This window comes from Poecilia mexicana, unplaced genomic scaffold (assembly GCF_051168715.1).
Source record: "Poecilia mexicana isolate PSO_F unplaced genomic scaffold, ASM5116871v1 scaffold_2, whole genome shotgun sequence".
NCBI classification, from domain to species: Eukaryota; Metazoa; Chordata; class Actinopteri; order Cyprinodontiformes; family Poeciliidae; genus Poecilia; species Poecilia mexicana.
Window position 1 is genome coordinate 7,367,919 of NW_028263371.1, and position 18,101 is coordinate 7,386,019.

Consider the following 18,101-nt stretch of genomic DNA (forward strand, 5'->3'; position numbering starts at 1 on the left):
TTACTCACTCTTTCTCTTCCTTTTCCTCTCTCTTGCCGTTGTCTGAGTGGTTCTCCCCACATCACCCGTTTGATCCGGTCTCCTAACAACACTAATGCTATGTTAAGCTCAATTTTAAAGCGCCAATCATTCAGAAGCTGACGTTCTAAACCAGTTTTGTTGAGTAATTCTCAATCGTCAACCATTAAGTTTGACTGATACTAATCCAATCAAGTTTTTCTTTGTTTGTAGTTTATTATTCAGTATTTGTCTGCCTATTTTTGGAGTCTTTAAAACAAATCTGGCTGTATTTGAAAATGTACAACTACAACAAGTTTGAATTAAAAATTTATATTTCTGCACACAAATGCTATACTTCGCTTCAAAACTTGCCAGACTTTCTTGAGGACTTTACAAGTGATCTCGACACAGTTGTTTCCCAAGTATGGCAAGCCTTTAGTATCAAAAATCAAATATTAACATGTTGTAAATGGCGTGATGTGCCGTTTTTGCGTGAAACATGTTGTGAATCTAAACATTTGGTGGTGTAAATAAAGCACGATCACGTAAAAAATGCACAGTGGCTTAAATAATGTGCAGTATACATATTTTGCCACATTTCATACATGTTTTATCATTCAGAGGATGTTTTATTTGTGCTCAGTCACTAGATTTTGGGGCATTTTACCCACCAGAAAAAAACGGCGCATCCCGCTATTTATGGTTCAGAACAGCATATTATAAGTCTGCTTTTTGATACCAATAGTTTGCCATACTCGCGTTTCCATCCTCACGAAAACATTTTTTATAAAATAGGTTGTCAGTTTCACCTGCGTCCACAAAGAACCATTAAAAAAAAAGCATTTAGACACACGAAAACTCAAGGAACGGCCCAAAACACAATTGTTTTTACTTCTCCAGACCTATAAGTGGCACTAAACACGAAATATGGGACATAAGGCTTCCACATGAGGTTAGTGATAAACACAGTAAGGAAACAAAAAATGGTTAAGTCTGATTGGTATGACACGTTTGGGGTTATGGATCAGGTTAGCGGTTAGGCTACATGATCATTTTCAATGTCCAGAAGAATAACCAGGAGAGACATTTTCACTCTGGAACCCCTTTTGTTCCAAATCAGTTTAGTTTTCTCTAAAATGTTGTCTCTGTGTGAACACAGGATGGAAACCTTTGGAAAAATCTTTTTAGGGTTGGGCAAAAACAAAACAAAACATGTGGACAGGGACCTGAAGCAGACAGTGAAAGAACGACAGTAAGATTATAAAAGTAATACTTAAGAGCAGCTCAAAAACGAGGTCTACGTTTTGGCCATCCCAGTAGGAGGCTGATATGCACTCATTATCGGCATGAAAGTCGTTTGGGCCTTCTTAAAAGTGCCTTTAACTCGTTCCTGCATTGAATACCAACATAAAACTTGAATGAATTTTAAAAACAGGAACAAGTTTGAAGTTGATGCACAAAAAACTTCTGGCATTGTTCGATTTAAATATTTGAACATTTCTTCAATCGGAAATGGCATTGTTCATTTAAATACAATGGATTCCTACCACAGGTCTGACTTTTAATCCATACGACTGAGGTCTGGGCCATTGCCAACATGCTTTATATATTACTAAATCAGTTCTGATGTGTATATGGAAATCTGTCTGGTTAGAAATGCAAACTAAAAGGAGCATTTCTGTTTAAGAGCAACAGAAGAACCCCTAAGGCTTAAAGTATCATAGCTGGAGGATCCCTGAATGTGGACCCAGGGTGCCGCCTAAGAAAGAAACACCTGCTCCAAACCTCCAACACCTTCAGCCTTTGGAAGTCTTTTTTCCTCCCACATGGACAAACAAAATCCCTTCTGGAAAAAAAGTTTTGTACTTGTATGAGAAACACTTGATTTCAGTGACCAGAAATAAGTTCGGATGGAATCAGATTTTCCAACTTACAAAAGTTCATTGAAACATTGAAACTGTTTGGCGTTCATAATGGACAAAGTGGCAGTAATCTTCTGGATTGGTCCAGACCTCAAGCTCTTTGGAAATGTATAGATTATGTTTAAAAGCAAGTTCCAACCAACCTAAATGATATCTACTATGTCTGCTGATGAGTGGTTAGATCTCAAGCCAGATTTGTGAGAAAGCTTGATGGTGGCTTATAAAGGCATGAGCTTTTTCTGCGGCTTGGTGAGGAACACTTACCCAAAAGTCAGTGGAGGTGTATGTGTTTATTAGACCCAGTGTATGTGAATTTGACTATTCATTATCAGACAAAATCCACAATAACTTCAAACTTGTGCACCTTCTTTTTGCTTTTAAAATTCAGGTTGTGTATCTTCTAACAAGGAACAGTTTAAATGCATTCTTAAAAGCCAATAAAGAGAGACTTTTATTACTATGATAAGTTGATCGACGTTGTTGTAAAAAGAGAACTGGGATGCCCCAAGACTTTTGCACATTACTGTAAGTAGACTTTAGTGAGAAAACATCCCGTTTCTTTCTGTTTCTTTTCTCCTTGGAGCCTCTTTAGCTTTTTGTCTCTGTCTCAAGTGTTTCTTCCTCTCCGTCTTTTGCTTTCTTCTCTGTTCCTTTCTCTGTCCTTCTCGTTTTGTTTTCTTTTCCTCCTCCTATTTTTTTGTTGTTTTTTTTCTCCACCGTCTGTGACGTGGAGTCCGGCTCATATTTGATGTGATCCTCCTTGTCCATCTCCATTTCCCCGACAGGTTGCGTCTGGCGCTATGTTAGAGCCAGCGCCTCCTACACCCCCTATTTACCTCCCCTGTGCGACCCCAAGGATGGCCACTTGCTTGTGGATGGTTGCTATGTTAACAATGTCCCAGGTCAGAGTTCAAACACCCACTCACCAAAAATCACCTCTCTCTCTCTCCCCACGTTCCCTGAATCGACGGTCAACCACTTGGCTACCCTCCTCTTTACTGTTACCCCAGTTCTCATTTGTAACTAACCCATCCTTGACCAGGCGAACATTGGGAGCCCATGGTTTGGAAGGAAATACTTTATAAATGTAGATTAAGTGTCCTGTTTTATACGTCCTATTCTAGATCCCACTGGCTTTGTGATACACTCATGTAACCCTTTCCGTTCTTAAATCAGTGTGTTGGACTATAATCCAGCTGTGCAACATTTCCGAGATCTGAGATCTGAAATGTTGCCCGTGCATGTTTGAGCGTCTTATGCATGACCACGAAGTTTCTTTTTGTCCAAGACATTTGAGCTAAAATAATTTATTTTCCCTTGGAAGTTCATAATATGACACACAAAAAAATTGTCTATACTGGCTTTTCTTTTTTTTAGCATATATATTTTTTTCTACAATAAGTTGAGGGTTAATGAGTTGATTTCGACATGGAGATAGCGATTTGTTGCGAAACTCTTCACACTCCTTAAACTTTTTCACATTTTAATGGCATTTTATGTGTTGGACCAACACATAGATTAGAGCTGGTCAGTAAATCAATGGCAACACATATGGAGATGGATGCGTATTGATTGATAATGCATCTGGTAGAATTTTCAATACTTTTACTGAACTCCAATCCAGAACCGCACAGCATTCTGGGTAATTCTGGGATTGAAAGACTTTAGCCGCCCAACCTCTCACCGCCAGCTAAGCTAGGTTGGTGGCATCAACTAACTCACTCACTCTTTGGTTACCTAGCAACAACCTGCTCACTAATGTGCGCAGCAGCAGTTTCAGGTTTGGCCACCGTGCCTCATAACCGTTTAAAAATAAACGACTGTGTGGAGTGAAAACTGTGGATAAAACAAGAAATGTCATATTACCAGTTTGGCTAGATATTTAAAACAAAACAAAACAAAAAAAAACTAATGAATAAATGTTAATATTGACTGATAAGAAATCCTTATCAGGATACAGTTTTTGCCACTTTGCCCAGCCATAACATGAATATAAACATTGGCCACAAATGTTCAGATTTTTATTTATGAAAGAAAACCTTTGCCTTCCATTTCACTGTTGGTCTGTCACATAATGTCCCGATAAAGTACTTTGAATTTCATGGTTTTAACATGAATAAAATGTGAAAAAGTTTAAGGATGATGAATATTGTTGCGACTCTGAAGTCTCGTGAAACACCAAACCTTCATCGTGTGTTTTCTGTTGTTACGGATCGCTCTGCGTTTCGGAGGATCGAAATGTTTTTGTCCCCATGGTCTGAACTGATGCCATTCTCCCTCCCCTCCCCCCGCAAGAGCGTGTCACTCTCCTGTTTTTACTTCAATCATCTCTGCCTACAGGAACATGTTTAGCCGCTCCTGCTCAGCTCCTGTTCTCCTCCCTGGCTTTGCTTCCTTTTATCTGCATGCCAGTTCTTGAAGATCAGCAGTAAATATGAGAATATGTGTTCTGGATCCTGTTGTTGCACACTGTAAACCCTTATCTAAACCGAACAAAGCCCTTGAATCGAAATTTAAGCCGGTTGCCTCTCTATAGTCACATTTTAGTAGGATAATCCCACCTTAGCAATCAGCATACTACATGCACAGCGGCACCCCTCGCTTTTCTCTGTGGTGCTCCTTATCCTTCCAACCCATGCAGCGTCTAGCCTTCTCCTGCCCCCTGCTGGCTCTGAGCTGTGCTGCAGGACTGAGTAGGCTGGTTGCTTCTCTGCCATGTTCACAGTATCAGACCTTGAAATGTTGTCCAGTCAACATCTGCTACTGCTTTGTCAATAGAAACATTGCAAGTAAAGGAGCTTAGCTTCCATCTAGCTAACTAAATATCTAGCTAGATTGATAACAAGATGCTAAATGTTTAGCTAGCTAGATATCTAAATATATCTAGATATTTAGATTTACATATCTAGATATCTAAATAACTTTCTACCTAGCTAAATATCTAGCTAGATTGATAGCTAGTTGTATATCTAGTTAGATATCCAAATATCTAGCTAGATACCTGTCTATCTAGATATAAAGATAGATATCTAGCTAGATATTTCAATATCTAGATATCTGTCTAAATATCTAATTTAATTAGAAATCAAGCTAGTTATCTAGCTAGCTATCAGCTAAGTATCTATCTAGCCAGCTACCTAGCTATTTAGTGAGCTAATTATCTAGCAAGCTAGCTAGTTATGTAGCTAGCCAGCTAATTATCTAGCTATTTAGCTATTTATGTAGAAATATACAAAATAAATAATTTTGCACAATTAGAAGCAATGAAGCACTGTTGATGGGACACCGTTTGGAGGTCTGAGATGGCCTCTGTGCTCTCTTGGGGGGTTGTTGCCATTTGCTTTATTACCTTTTGCATAAGTCTCACAGGGCTTCTGTGTCGGGTAATGAGGTTTGCAACACAGTCTAAAGATGAGCAGCACGGCAGTCCCAGCATACGCGGGGATCAGCTGCCGCCCTCTGGCTGAGCTCCCTCTGCTGTTTGGGTTGCGGTCTGTGTCAGCACTAATCAAATAAGGTGTAGGAAACGTTATTGAGATGTTATCCCCCCCCCCTTCCCCTTCCTTCCTCCTCCCTGGTGTGCCAGGCTCTCTGTGGCGCTATGTACGGGCGAGCATGACCCTCTCGGGGTACCTGCCGCCTCTCTGCGACCCCAAAGACGGCAACTTGCTAATGGACGGTGGCTACATCAACAACCTGCCAGGCAAGTACAGGTGGAGTCCCTCAGCCCCCAAAACGCTCCGTACCTCTGAATGTCTGGCCAGCTCCAGGCGGGGGGGAGGTGGAGCGATGGATGGGGAAGCGCTGTATGAGGGGAAGCCGTATTAATCAATTTACTAATGTTTACCTGTAACGGTAAGTAAGGAGACAAGGTTAGATGAGGGTAGTCCAGTGGTGATGCTGAGTTTTCCCAGTCTAAAAAACATCAAACCAGTATACATAGTTACTTAACTCATCCAATCTCAAGTCAAATATTGATTTATTTTTAGTTGAGATAACGAATCTCATATTTTACAGAGATTCATTACACACACGATGATATGTTTAAATCCGGTTTGTGTTCATTCTGTTGACTAAATGCGTAGAAATGAAATTCACCTTTTGAATTAAGTAAATGAAATAAGGTTTTGAATATCTTGATACGTACTGAAATGCACCTCTATGTAAAGTTAAGCCTAAAATTATTCGTACCCCTGGCAAAAATTGAAGTGAGCTCAAATAAATAAATAAAAGGAAACTCGGTTGTGAAAATAAATATAATTGATCTGTTTCCATTATTGCTGAGCAAATTTTTACAGTTTCTCACCTCCTGGTTGAGATGAGAGGTGGTGACTCTTTGCCATCACCTTAATCTGTATCTCCCTTCTTTTTAAGTCACTTCAAAATGTTATGATTACGCTCATTCAGAAGGAAATGTAGTTAAAATTGAATAGATTAATCTAAGCTTAAATCTGCTAGGGATATGAATAATTTAAGACCATGAAGGTGAATGTCTCAAATACATCTTCCACCAGTTCAGTTTTATTTCAGTTAAATAAATGATTGAATGTTTGCTGAATACAGCTCTGGTTTAAAGATGGGAAAAGTCAGCATTTTATTAAACTTGTAGCCATTGGTCCTGATGAATTGAAGTGGCTGAGAGGATTTTTGCCCCGTCAAGCAGCCTGGTGTGGATCAGTTAAACATTGGGTGGAGAATTTGCCTTGAGTCTTGCACTAAAAACAAAACGACAACAAAAAAAACAATGAATATTTGCTTTTATTTTGCACAGCACACCAGTCTGTCCTGACAAGAAAATCCAAATTTGTTAAGTTGGTATTTCTGATTTGTTGTTGGGTTGGGCGATTTTGTATGCTGTCATTTATCTCATTTTAGGTATTTCTCTTTTATTTATTTAAGACGTCTATACATTAACAAAATGCAAAACTGATTGGCTCATTTTGGATTTATTATGGCGCCCAATTTTAACTTGCGCCCAATGTGATTCCCAAAGATAAGCAACCCCGATGCAAATCGCCCAGCCCCACGTCTGTCTGTCATTTTGAAATTATGAAATCAGTTTCTGTCAACTGTGAAAAACATAAATGTCATCTGTGTGTGTTGATACTGAGGGGAGAAACTTTGATTTATAAATGATTACATTTATCTCTTGAATGCATTTAAGGCAGCAGCACCTGGCCTCTATTGGACTCGGGTTAAACCCAGACGTGCTGCTCTAAGCTGTATATACGTACATTGTACTTTGATTAAAACTCGCCAGAGGAAATAATCTGATGAAACGCTAATATTTGGAAATTTTGTCTCTGCGTTCTTCTGATAAGCCAGACAAGAGACTTGAATAAATCCCTTTAAATCAGTAATGAATGAATGTAATGAATTCAGCTGTTTTTATTGTATTTCCTGGCTCATACTGAAGGTTCATTGTTTGGGGGTTTGCGGATAGACTTCCTGTTTCTGTCCTTAAAGTAATTCAACGCCACAAAAATGTTTATAGCCACAGAATTCTAAGACAGAGACGGAAAAGCCACGATTCAGACTCCATGCCTGTCGAACTGGATATATTCAGTTTTTATCTAACAAATTGGCCATAAATAATCTGAAGTACATCAGCACAAACCCACATTTTTGCGGTTCAAGCCCATCCAGACTCTGTTCTGCCCTGAGTTGGCGTCCAAACAATCGAATCCACAAACACACCGGTAACTTTGCTCTGCTTTTTTGCTGCTGGTTTTTGTTTTTCCGGGTTGATGTTAAACGTCCAACAGCGGACATTGCGAGAAACGTGGGCACCAGGACGGTCATCGCCATCGATGTGGGCAGCCAGGACGAAACGGACCTCTGTAACTACGGTGACAGCCTGTCCGGCTGGTGGCTGCTCTGGAAGAGGATCAATCCCTGGGCAGAAAAAGTCAAGGTAAAGAACGGGATGGACTCAGAGTTTACAGCGTTTGAGGACTTTTTGCTGAACAAATAAATCTATGAAATCTACTAACATTTCTGAAATACAATCACAATACTCCAGCTGGCCTAATTTCCTTCCTCAGGTGCCGGACATGGCGGAGATCCAGTCACGCTTGGCATATGTGTCCTGTGTGCGGCAGCTAGAGGTGGTAAAGAAAAGTGCCTACTGCGAGTACATCAGACCGCCCATCGACCGCTTCAAGACCATGGACTTTGGCAAGTTTGATGAGATCTATGTGAGTGACGATTTATTCCTAGAGCACACTTAGGGCATGATGCAGCTGGATCTCAGTGAAGTACATCAATATTAGAAAGTTAACTTAGTTTAGTAATTCAACTGTTGCGATGATGTTTTGAAGAGCAGGAGCTTCTTAAAGAGACAGAGACCAAAATTAAAGGCTGTAAATTGCAACGTCAAATGTCTTAAATCACGTTTGATATTTTTATAACAACTGAAGGCAACACAGTCACTTGATTGTGACTTGATTGTTTGGAGGTGTAATACACACACCTCTCCAAATTTAATATAAACTCAAATACTTCAGTCATTGACCGTATCTTTACATATTCTATCTTCCAAAAGTTCGGCCATGTTATTTCACTAATTAGCTGGAGAAAAAAAAGTGTTTTCTAAAACTTTCATCATTTTTGAACGTCTGTTGCAGGAGATCGGTTATCAGCACGCCAAGATGCTGTTCACCGGCTGGGCGCGGGGCGACATCATCAAGAACATGCTGAGGGATCACCGCTCAGCTGACTACAACGGCAGCAAGAGGACAGACGTGAGCCCCGCTATAACACACACACACACACACACACACACACACACACACACATGTTTGTTTTGCTATCTTTGTGGGGACTTTCCATTGACTTCCATTCATTTCTGCAGCCTAACCCTAACCCCTACTCTTTTCCTAACCCTAACCATCACATACCTAACCCTAACCAAAACTCAATTCATACCTTAGCCCTAACTCTGACCCCTGACCCAAAAACAGGGGTCCCTTGTGGGGACCAGGCTCCGGTCCCCACAAGGAGCAATTGGTCCCCACAACGTAGTATATGTCAGGAAAATCGTCCCCACAAGGTATTACAAGCGCGCGCGCACACACACACACACACACACACACACACACACACACACACTACACAACCCCCCCCCCGCCCCCCCATGAACGCTGTTGGTTTCCTGTAGAACATACACATTCACTACAACAGATGTCGATTTACAATATGAGGAGGATGATCCTTTTGTCTCTCAGATCGACACGTGTCCCGGGGCTGACTTCACAGATCTTGCGGAGATCGTGTCCAGGATAGAGCCGGTGCAAAGCTACGTGGCTACAGAAGGTGAAACCTGCTTCCCAGAACCGGAGGAAATGTCCGTTCTGCCCCTAACAGCATGTTTCTGGAACAGACGTTGCTTTATTCGTGTGTTAGGGTTAGGAATAAATAAGAGTTGGAGCCTCTTATTTGTTTTTAGTAGTAATACCAATTAAAGGGTCCAGGATCCCAATTAAATTAGAATTTTCTGCTACTCTAAATAGCACCTGCTACTAATACAGTAGGTGTTATTTATATTGTGGGCTCAGTTGAGTGATCTCTACAATGTGTGCTTTAAATCTCTGTGTCCAGCGGAGGAGTCAGACTATCTGACGGAGTACGAGGAAGATGGGATGGACACTGTGAGAGAGGAAGAGGGGGATGAGGAAGAGCATGAGGAAGCTGAGGACCACTCCCCAGAAGAGTGGGGACAGAACGGGGTTTTCCAGACTGTGAGTCCTGATGAGAAATAAATAAAAGACACAAAAAAACAAGAGGTTTGTGTCTGCTTCTGGTTTCTGGTTCATGTCTGGACTGTCAAATATTCTGTAGGTTCTACAGGATGTTAGACTCATTTATCTAAAATTAAGGCCTTGAATTATTTAAAAAAAAAATGTAAGTAGGCTTTAAATTCGTTAATCAAAGGTCTTAAGTCTTGTCGTGGTAAGAGTATTTAATTTCATACATTCTTTTTAGGAACTTCTATCAGGCCAAAGTTTGAGCCGTGTGCAGACTTTTCTTCATTCACTGCGTTCTGTGACTCAAGGTGGTCACGGCCACCGTCAACAGGCTGAAAATACCTGCTAGCTAGCTAACAAAAAAGCCATTAGCCATCGTAGCACAAAGTTCCTACGATGAGCCACAAAAAGACCCCAGAAATTTCATAGTTTTGGTCACTTGCATGACTCTTGTACATGTCTGTCATGACATCGGTCTTACATTTTATTCATGATTGTCTTTAAAAGTCTTAAATTTGAGTTGGCGACCCCTGCAATTACCCTCTTATAGAATGAATCCAAATAAAGTCATATTGAAAAATACTAAAGCTACTTTATAACTTTCTCTTCATCACGTTTCGCGTACTTACCTTCCTCTAAGTTAATTTTTCTTGATAAACTCTAAAGCGGTGACTCATTTGGGGGTTTTGTAAACTTCTAGTTGAGTAAAGTTTGACTTCTCTGTTGAAGTTTTGGTTTGTGACTGCTGGGTGACAACATTTTACCCAGCAGTTCAGTTTCCTCTCATGTTCTCCACCTGGGATGCAGTGCGGCAAATAACATGTTTTGTGTTTAGCCAGAATGTGTCGCTGTTTAAAATCTTCCGATGTCTTGCTACCGTGGTCAACTGGGCAACATCAGCGACAATAAAACTGAAACCATTGAGTGAAAGATCTGTTTCAAAGAATAACTTCTATGTTATGTTGGAACGTAAAAAGAAAACATACAGAACAATTTTAAATATGAGTTGGAATATGAGTATTCAATATTCAAGCTACAAAGCTTGAATATTCAGGTTAATATCAAAAGCATTGCCTCCTTTAGGGACCTGGTTTTCAGAAAAAAAATTATTGAAGAAGAAACAGGCCTTGAGTGTCACACTTTAACCTTAAAATAACTTTTTTTTATGCTCTGCAGGATGAGGATAAATCTGTGAGGCAACGGCGGAAACCTGCCAGCGACTTGAACGCTTCAGACTGCTGACAGAAGGCCCTGGAACAGCAGAGGACAAAATGGAGGGTCAGACGACCGAGGGGCCATAAACTCTTGACTTAAGACTTGAAATGTGGATGCCACACTCAACATCTGAAATTTCTGCAACGTCGGAGCAATGGTTTTTTTTTTAGAGTTTTCTTTGTTTTTCTTTTTGACCACCTTCAAGAACCAGTTTTGTTCTGATTGTGTCTCATTTGCTTTAATCTCTGCAGTCCTAAATGTAAGCAGTTTCTCCTCTTACAGACACTAAGCTGAACTCAATTTATACCACTAGACAAGCTCTCTAAATTTGATTTTAACAGTTAATAATTTCTGTTATGGTTATGGTGAATAAAATAAAGATGTATTTTATTTCACAGGAAAAACAAAACACAACCTGTGTATTTTGAATTCAGCAGAGCAAGGTGAACTAACTGTGCTTTTTCTATTCTAGATCCGTTGTGAGGAAGGGATCAGAACAGACAAACGCGACTAGATTCTGAGCGATCATTTGTAGGAGTCAGAAACTGTTTCATTTTAGAGATCATGTCAGAATGCGTTAAAGCCTTTTTAACCACACTTCACGGCGGTCAGTGAACACGACTGCGGCGCGTTTGTTGGACTCGCTTCACTACACAAACAAACATGTTGGTTCTGTTTGCACAATCTCTGCACTCAGGGTTTCTGCATATAATTTGAAGTTCACGGGGAACTTCAAATTATATTTCCAGCTTGATTATCCAATCGGGTGCACACACACACACACAAAATAAAAATCCCCAAATCTACTGTAAATACTTATTTGGGAACGAAAAATACGCAGAAATCCAGAGTCATCTCAGCGATACTTCTGTTAGAAACTGTAACAAGGTTATAACATGTTTAATAACGTCAGTATTCATACATGTACATGGAAGGGATTTTGTAAGTTGACGCTTTGCTGCATAATAGGGAACCTAAACCAAAAATAATAAGTTGTTCTCTAAACATCTCTTCTGTTTGTTTCAGCCTTTCCTGGTCTGTTTTGTTTTTTTTTATTAATTATATTTATTTTTTAATTTATGCGTCTACCACTGGCGTTGTGATTTAACGAAGTGCGGTCAATTGTTGTTTTAATTAACATGGCTACAGCTTTTTTGCACTGAAATGTCTGATGTGCTCTTTGCTAGGACAAGGATTACAAAGAGGTTGTAATTTATGATGCATATTGGGAAATAAACATAACATTTACCCTGACCTGTTTGAAGTTGTTGTCTTAAATCAATTTGTGTAAATGGTGATAAAATGCAATTCACACACTTCGTTGGTCGGTTGTGGAGGTCAATGTTTGCTTTTCGACACATGCGGCTGAAATTCTCCACACACTGTGCAGTTTTTTTTGTTTTTTGTTTTGGGGTTTTATGTCACATTGGTGCATTTCTCAGCATTGAAATTTCAGAAACCACTTGTTCAATCTTTATATTGTGTCACTTTTCATATCAACAAAGCAATTCAGCCTCAGGATACTACAGATTTTGAAAATGTAAGATGAGAACACCTGCCCAGTACCTCTTCTTGTGTCTTAAGTCAAGTGAATTCATATTTTACATTTTTAGCAAATTCGGTAGTTCAAAGTCTTGAACACGATTAAAACATGATAAAAAAAAACAAACAAACATGTCAATGCAGTGGCAGAATAAAGACGTCATGAAAACTGATCTACGTTCCAAATATTTCTCTATCAAAGGTAACTCTAAACATGTGGGATTTCAGCTTTGATTTAACAGCCCTTAGTGTTTCAGCAGTTTTGCAGTTTTCTGGAAGTTTGTTCCAGTTTAAAAACTTAATGCTCCTTCTCCATCTGGTTCTTTGAGTTGCATCTTTAAGAACGAGTATGTTCACACGTTGAAAACACTTGACAATAAAACACACATTTCATATTTTCTCATCATGAATACTTCGTTAGTTTGTGTAAGAAGTTCTGTCTGTGGGAATCGGACTGCTGCTACCATCTCAATGGAAGAAAAAAAAAAGCATCGGCCATGATTATGAAAGCTTTGGAAACTCATGGCTCCAAAGAACAAAATCTTGAGTTATTGTTTGAACAGTGGAGGAGGGGATGAAATATGCTGACCTTGGGAATATTCCCACCTGCAGTTAAAACAAAAAACCACTCCTTGTGACCGCCATGTGATGCTGATAAATCTATTTTACACACATTATTAAAAAAATGCTCCAAATGCATCAAAATATACTTGGCTGCTTGTGCAGAGTTAAATTATCGTATTTTACGAAGAATAACAAGACTCGTGGTGTCTTGAGAAACTTTCACAAGTCGTGAATGTTTAATATTTTTTCCATCAGTGCCGAACTGTCCATTGTTTTTTTTTTTTTGTTTTTTTTATTTTATTAGCCCTGCATCGCTGCTCCAACAAACCAGAATCAAATGGCTGAATTCAGCATTTAGTCGTTCAACTCTGCAGACATGAATAACGCGCCGTTTTTTAGTGAGCTCAAATAGCCTCTAACCAAATAAAACGTTATCTGAAGACTGGAACACAAAACAAGCGAGCTATTAGCGGAACATGTGAACAGAGTCAGCTGTGTGCGGCTATATAAGGAGGACTGTGTTTGGGCTTTCCTCAAGGCACCTACAGGTTGTTCTGCTCCAGAAATTTCTCACCATGAACTCCGTCTGGGTGCTGTCCTGCTTCAGCCTGCTGCTGGTAGCTGCTACCGGTCAGGCACCAAAACCCTGCTGTGAGTGTTTCTGGGAAATGTTTTGGATTCTTTTCTATTTGGAGTCTGTCGCCGTAGTTTATAGACAAAACGAGGAAAACGTGTTTATGTTCTTTCCGTTTCCCCCAGTTAAAGCTGCAGTATGTAACTTTTATTTTTAGAAAAAAAAAAAAAAAAAACATATATATATATATATATATGTGTGTGTGTGTGTGTGTGTGTGTGTGTGTGTGTGTGTGTGTGTGTGTGTGTGTGTTTTACATATTTGTTAAAATTATGATTATGTTGTGATATGATACATAATCGGTAAACAAACAAACAAAAAAATGGAGCTTGCATTTCTTTTCCCAGTGCTCCCAGTACTAAGACCAGAAACAACCAATCAGAGCCAGAAGGAGGGACTTAGCATTGGCAATCACTCTTATGCTCAACTTCTACCCCTTGGTCTCTGCTATGCTACAGCTGGTTCACTACAACCACAAATGCTAAGGCTAGTTAGCATAGCTACCGATGACGACAGATAGGCGGGTCTTCTGTAGGTAATTTTTTTCTGAGCCATTAGCACATTTAGCATCACATATATGAGGTGATTGACAGCGCTAAGACACTCCTCCTGGCTGTGATTGGTTGTTTTTGACCTGAGCGTTGCATTTTTGTAGCTGAGGAAGGATGTGGAGGAGCCTCATATCAAATTGTCACAACATCATGACGGTTTTAATAAACACTGAAAAAAAACGTTTTCGTAAAAGTTACGTAGTGCAGGTTTAAGCTGTGTAAAACATAATATTACATTTTTAAATCGATTTGGATTAAGAGCATTTTTCAATAATTTTAATTTGCTTTTCCATAGTTGCTCCAGAACTGTTAACTGGTGGCGTTACTGTGGTGCGTTTACTGACTTCTTGTACCCTTTTAAAGATTTTTCCTGTTGGACTCTCATCTAGATTGAAACCTTGGATCTTTGAGTCTTTACTCGCGTTCTTACCGTTTGAATCTCCTCACCAGTTGACTGCAGGTGGACTAATGGTGACATCAGGAACAGTTGCCTACGACGCTCTGGGACAGCGGCTGCGGGCCAGACATTATGGCAACTTCGGGAATCTTACTGTGGCAGTGGACGAGCTGATGCTCTACAACCAGGTTGTACACATCAGTTATACTAACCTTTCATCTGGGGGAACCCGTCCCACAGATTTATTTTTTCTGAATTTACTTTCTTTCCTTTAGAGATCTTCAGTGTTTTCATCAGACCACAAAGATTATTTTTTTCAATTAAACTTTTGAATTGGAAATAGATTTTCTTTACACCTGGGAAATGTTTTTTTTTTTTTTTAGTTATATGTTATTTTAAAACAACTCTTTGGTTGGCACAGAGAAACACAAATGAGGTTTTATGTGATTAATGATTAACTCATGCCGAGTATAATATGCATGAAAAAGAACATACATTTTTTGTCTTGTTCCCTGACCTGCAGAAACATTTTTTATTACAGAAAAATGGCACCTGTACATTTATAATGTTTATTCTTTGTTAAACAACTAAAGCAGAAATGAAAATCTTTAGGCAGGGATAAAGACTGATAAACCGCTGTCCATTCAGTATTACTATTGATAAGGCTATTTAAGACAAAATCCTAGCAATTTCATTATTTTCATCCCAAATCTATCAATAATCTATTTTTGAAAGAAATTATTTTACTCAGTGAGCTCTAAATGCGTTCTTTAAATTTATAAGAACAGATGCAGGGTTTCCCCCAGAAAAGCCTGGTGGTCAACCGTGTTTTTGTATTAGAAGATGTTAGGTTGACAGGAAATGTAAAAATATTACTGGGTAATTATAAATGTTACAGGAGGACATTGCCAGTGAAATGCTATTTAAACCCACAACTACAGAGTCTTAAAAACAACAAATAAAAACTAGACATATTAAATTCCTGAAGAAATTTAACTGGGGCCTGCCCGACATGTGCATGTCGCTTTGGACCCAGCATTCTGACACTTAACCAATAACATGTCCATGCAAGCCAGCAAGATTGCACAGCTGGACTTGCTCTTGGTAAGAATCCTTGCAGTACTGACATGCTTGACATAGTTCACCACCAGAGTGCAATGACTGAAGCTCATGCCAGGTCCATCACCATAGTGCAACAGCTGACTTGGTTCACCACTACACTACAATGGCTGAACCCCATGCACAGTGAAATTCAGTCCGAGACTGACGACTATAACCTTTGCACATGTGGTTCTCACTCACGCTGCAAAATAAAAAAAAATTAAGACAGTGGATAATTGTTTTTTTCTAGAAAATTTTCAACCTTCATACTAAGGATTTTAATTCACACTAAAAATTCAGAGAAATAATAAATTTATGTAAGCAAAATATGAATACACCCGGGCTGTCTCTCAGTTTGGTAGAGTTTCAATCCTTATGCGACACCTAGCGTCGGTCTCAAGGACCCTGACAAAAAACCATAAGCCCTAGCAAAACTTTGAAAACATTTTACGGGACCAGGCATGTGTTTCTATGTCATGACCGACTTTGAGACCAATAGAGCGATTTTTGTGGTCGTGAGGGCGAGTTAAAAATAGTTTTGGAGTCAGAAATCCACTGTGCTGTGTGTGTGTGTGTGTGTGTCAAAAAGAAAGATTCCTGATTCTGTGAGACACTCAGCCTCGTCTTTTGCTCGTTTTTTGCAATTTATGTCGCCATTTTAACTCGGAATCCCACTAAAAGTAATAGCTCCCTTCTCGGGATCAAGCTGAACATTTTGATACCACTTTTGTGGGGGTGGACACAGCAGTTCAGGCCGCATTAACGGTGATGGAAGAAAAATAAAGATATAAAGAGACCGCTTATTGGGTGTAGAACAGTAGGTTCCTGCCATGCATTGCATAGGCAGGCCCCAAAAATGCAGTAATAAATATGAAGTTGTGATGACTGCCTGCATCCATTCTTTCAGGAGATCATGTATGAAATCAACTGGAGCGCTGAGACGTGCAGGAAGTTGCCTCTGGATACCTACTTCATGCCCATGCATGTTCCTGAAGACGCTTTGCTGATCGGTCAGACGTTCCTGGGCTCCAGCTCCTCTTGGGGGATGGGTCTGCTGACCAACACCTGGGTGGGGCAATTTCCCAATAACGGTGAGAATGAACCCTGACCTGTGACATGTGAGTCGATTTAGTTTCTACAAGGACTGTGTGTCAAATAGATTCTGGAGCTGTAAGGAAGTGAACAACGTTTTATGATATTATCATTTGTTACGATCATATTTTTAAGTATAAATCTAACCTTGTTCATAAAAAGAAAATAATTCCCTTTATCAATAGGGTGGTAGCAGTGTGGTGGTCAGGACCCGGATGATATGCCCGAATTAAAATAAAACATTGTATTTTCCTGCAGGAAAACATATCTGGTTTGTGCCTTTAAGCCGAAGCACATTCGAATTATGCAGCAGAACAATGGCATGAAGCACACCAGCAAGTCCACCTCTGAATTATTAAAAAAAAACTTTTTTTGGAGTGGCCTAGTTAAAGTCCAAACTTAAATCCGATTCAGAAGCTGTGGCCTGACCATAAACTGGCTGGCAATGCTCAAAAACCCTCCAACATGGCCGCATATTGGCTTTGCAACACAAGCTCTCCTTGAACTAACGTCATTTTTGGATGGAACATATAAAGTCGTGTTTCATGTTTGTATTCAGTTGTATTCATCCACCTTCACTGAGATCGGCTGCCTTCCTGTGACTTTGACACACTACTCTCCAAAAACAGGATGGACCACCATCAGGTTGGACAAACACAACAACCAGCTCAATGCAGAACATCAACACATCTATTTTTTCTACCAAAGTAAAGTAATCCATTGCAGCAACAGATTAGTGGTTTTAAAAAAAGAAAATCCAACATAAATCTATCTTTAGCTAATAGTTAATAGACAAAGTGTAAAATATCGTCCTTTTAAAATAAATTTTGTTAAGGCAAAATTAACTAATGTTTTTTATTTCTGTTTCAGCACCTACAACTGGGTGATTGGGTTGTCTAATCCAGAGGATTTCTTCCCTCCTCCTTTCTGTGACGAAGCAAAAATGGAGAATTTTGTCAAGCCGCAAAACTTCTTCTCTGCCATGGGGTCCCTGGCCATGACGGTGCAGTCTATGAAGTGAGCAGCAGGATCTTCTTAAAAATTTCAGATTATGTTTTCCTGACTGCTGACGCTGTCTAGGAAATGCTACCAATAAAAACGTTCAAATAGAAATCAAATGAAACACGATTTATGGTGTTTTTACTGGTTTTCACTCGTAAAACATGGCTGAAAACGAGCATTAATTTATGAGAAAACGTCAGATGAACAAAATATGTTCGTAAAACAGGAATATCAGTATAACAGGAAGAAATGTGGTGACCTTTTGGTGACCCACGCCAAAGCAGTCAGTGCTAGTTCTGGGTGTATCGATCTAAATATCGATACTATTGATACCAA

The 18,101-nt window shown here is 39.5% G+C and overlaps 2 protein-coding genes across 5 annotated transcripts in view; both read left to right on the forward strand.

Moving 5' to 3' along the window:
- pnpla6 (patatin-like phospholipase domain containing 6) overlaps positions 1 to 12,136 on the forward strand; it is a 38,078-nt gene extending 25,942 nt beyond the window's left edge. For 2 of the 4 annotated variants that reach the window (XM_014984683.2, XM_088009828.1), the window contains exons 30-37: positions 2,708 to 2,824; positions 5,509 to 5,625; positions 7,688 to 7,836; positions 7,967 to 8,119; positions 8,549 to 8,665; positions 9,149 to 9,236; positions 9,522 to 9,661; positions 10,844 to 12,136. In XM_014984683.2, the coding sequence (XP_014840169.2) occupies positions 2,708 to 2,824; positions 5,509 to 5,625; positions 7,688 to 7,836; positions 7,967 to 8,119; positions 8,549 to 8,665; positions 9,149 to 9,236; positions 9,522 to 9,661; positions 10,844 to 10,909 (947 nt within the window). In that variant the 3' untranslated portion in view covers positions 10,910 to 12,136. The remainder of the gene's footprint in view (positions 1 to 2,707; positions 2,825 to 5,508; positions 5,626 to 7,687; positions 7,837 to 7,966; positions 8,120 to 8,548; positions 8,666 to 9,148; positions 9,237 to 9,521; positions 9,662 to 10,843) is intronic. The other 2 variants (XM_088009827.1, XM_014984685.2) reach the window with 2 other exon arrangements.
- Positions 12,137 to 12,909: 773 nt separating this feature from the next.
- On the forward strand, positions 12,910 to 17,886 carry LOC106916406 (ependymin-like). Its single transcript, XM_088009830.1, has 6 exons — positions 12,910 to 13,639; positions 14,469 to 14,503; positions 14,624 to 14,758; positions 16,579 to 16,762; positions 17,300 to 17,408; positions 17,634 to 17,886. Exons 1-6 carry the CDS (start codon positions 13,564 to 13,566, stop codon positions 17,782 to 17,784), a joined length of 690 nt encoding a protein of 229 aa, XP_087865956.1. The 5' UTR covers positions 12,910 to 13,563; the 3' UTR covers positions 17,785 to 17,886.
- The last annotated feature ends 215 nt before the right edge of the window (positions 17,887 to 18,101 follow it).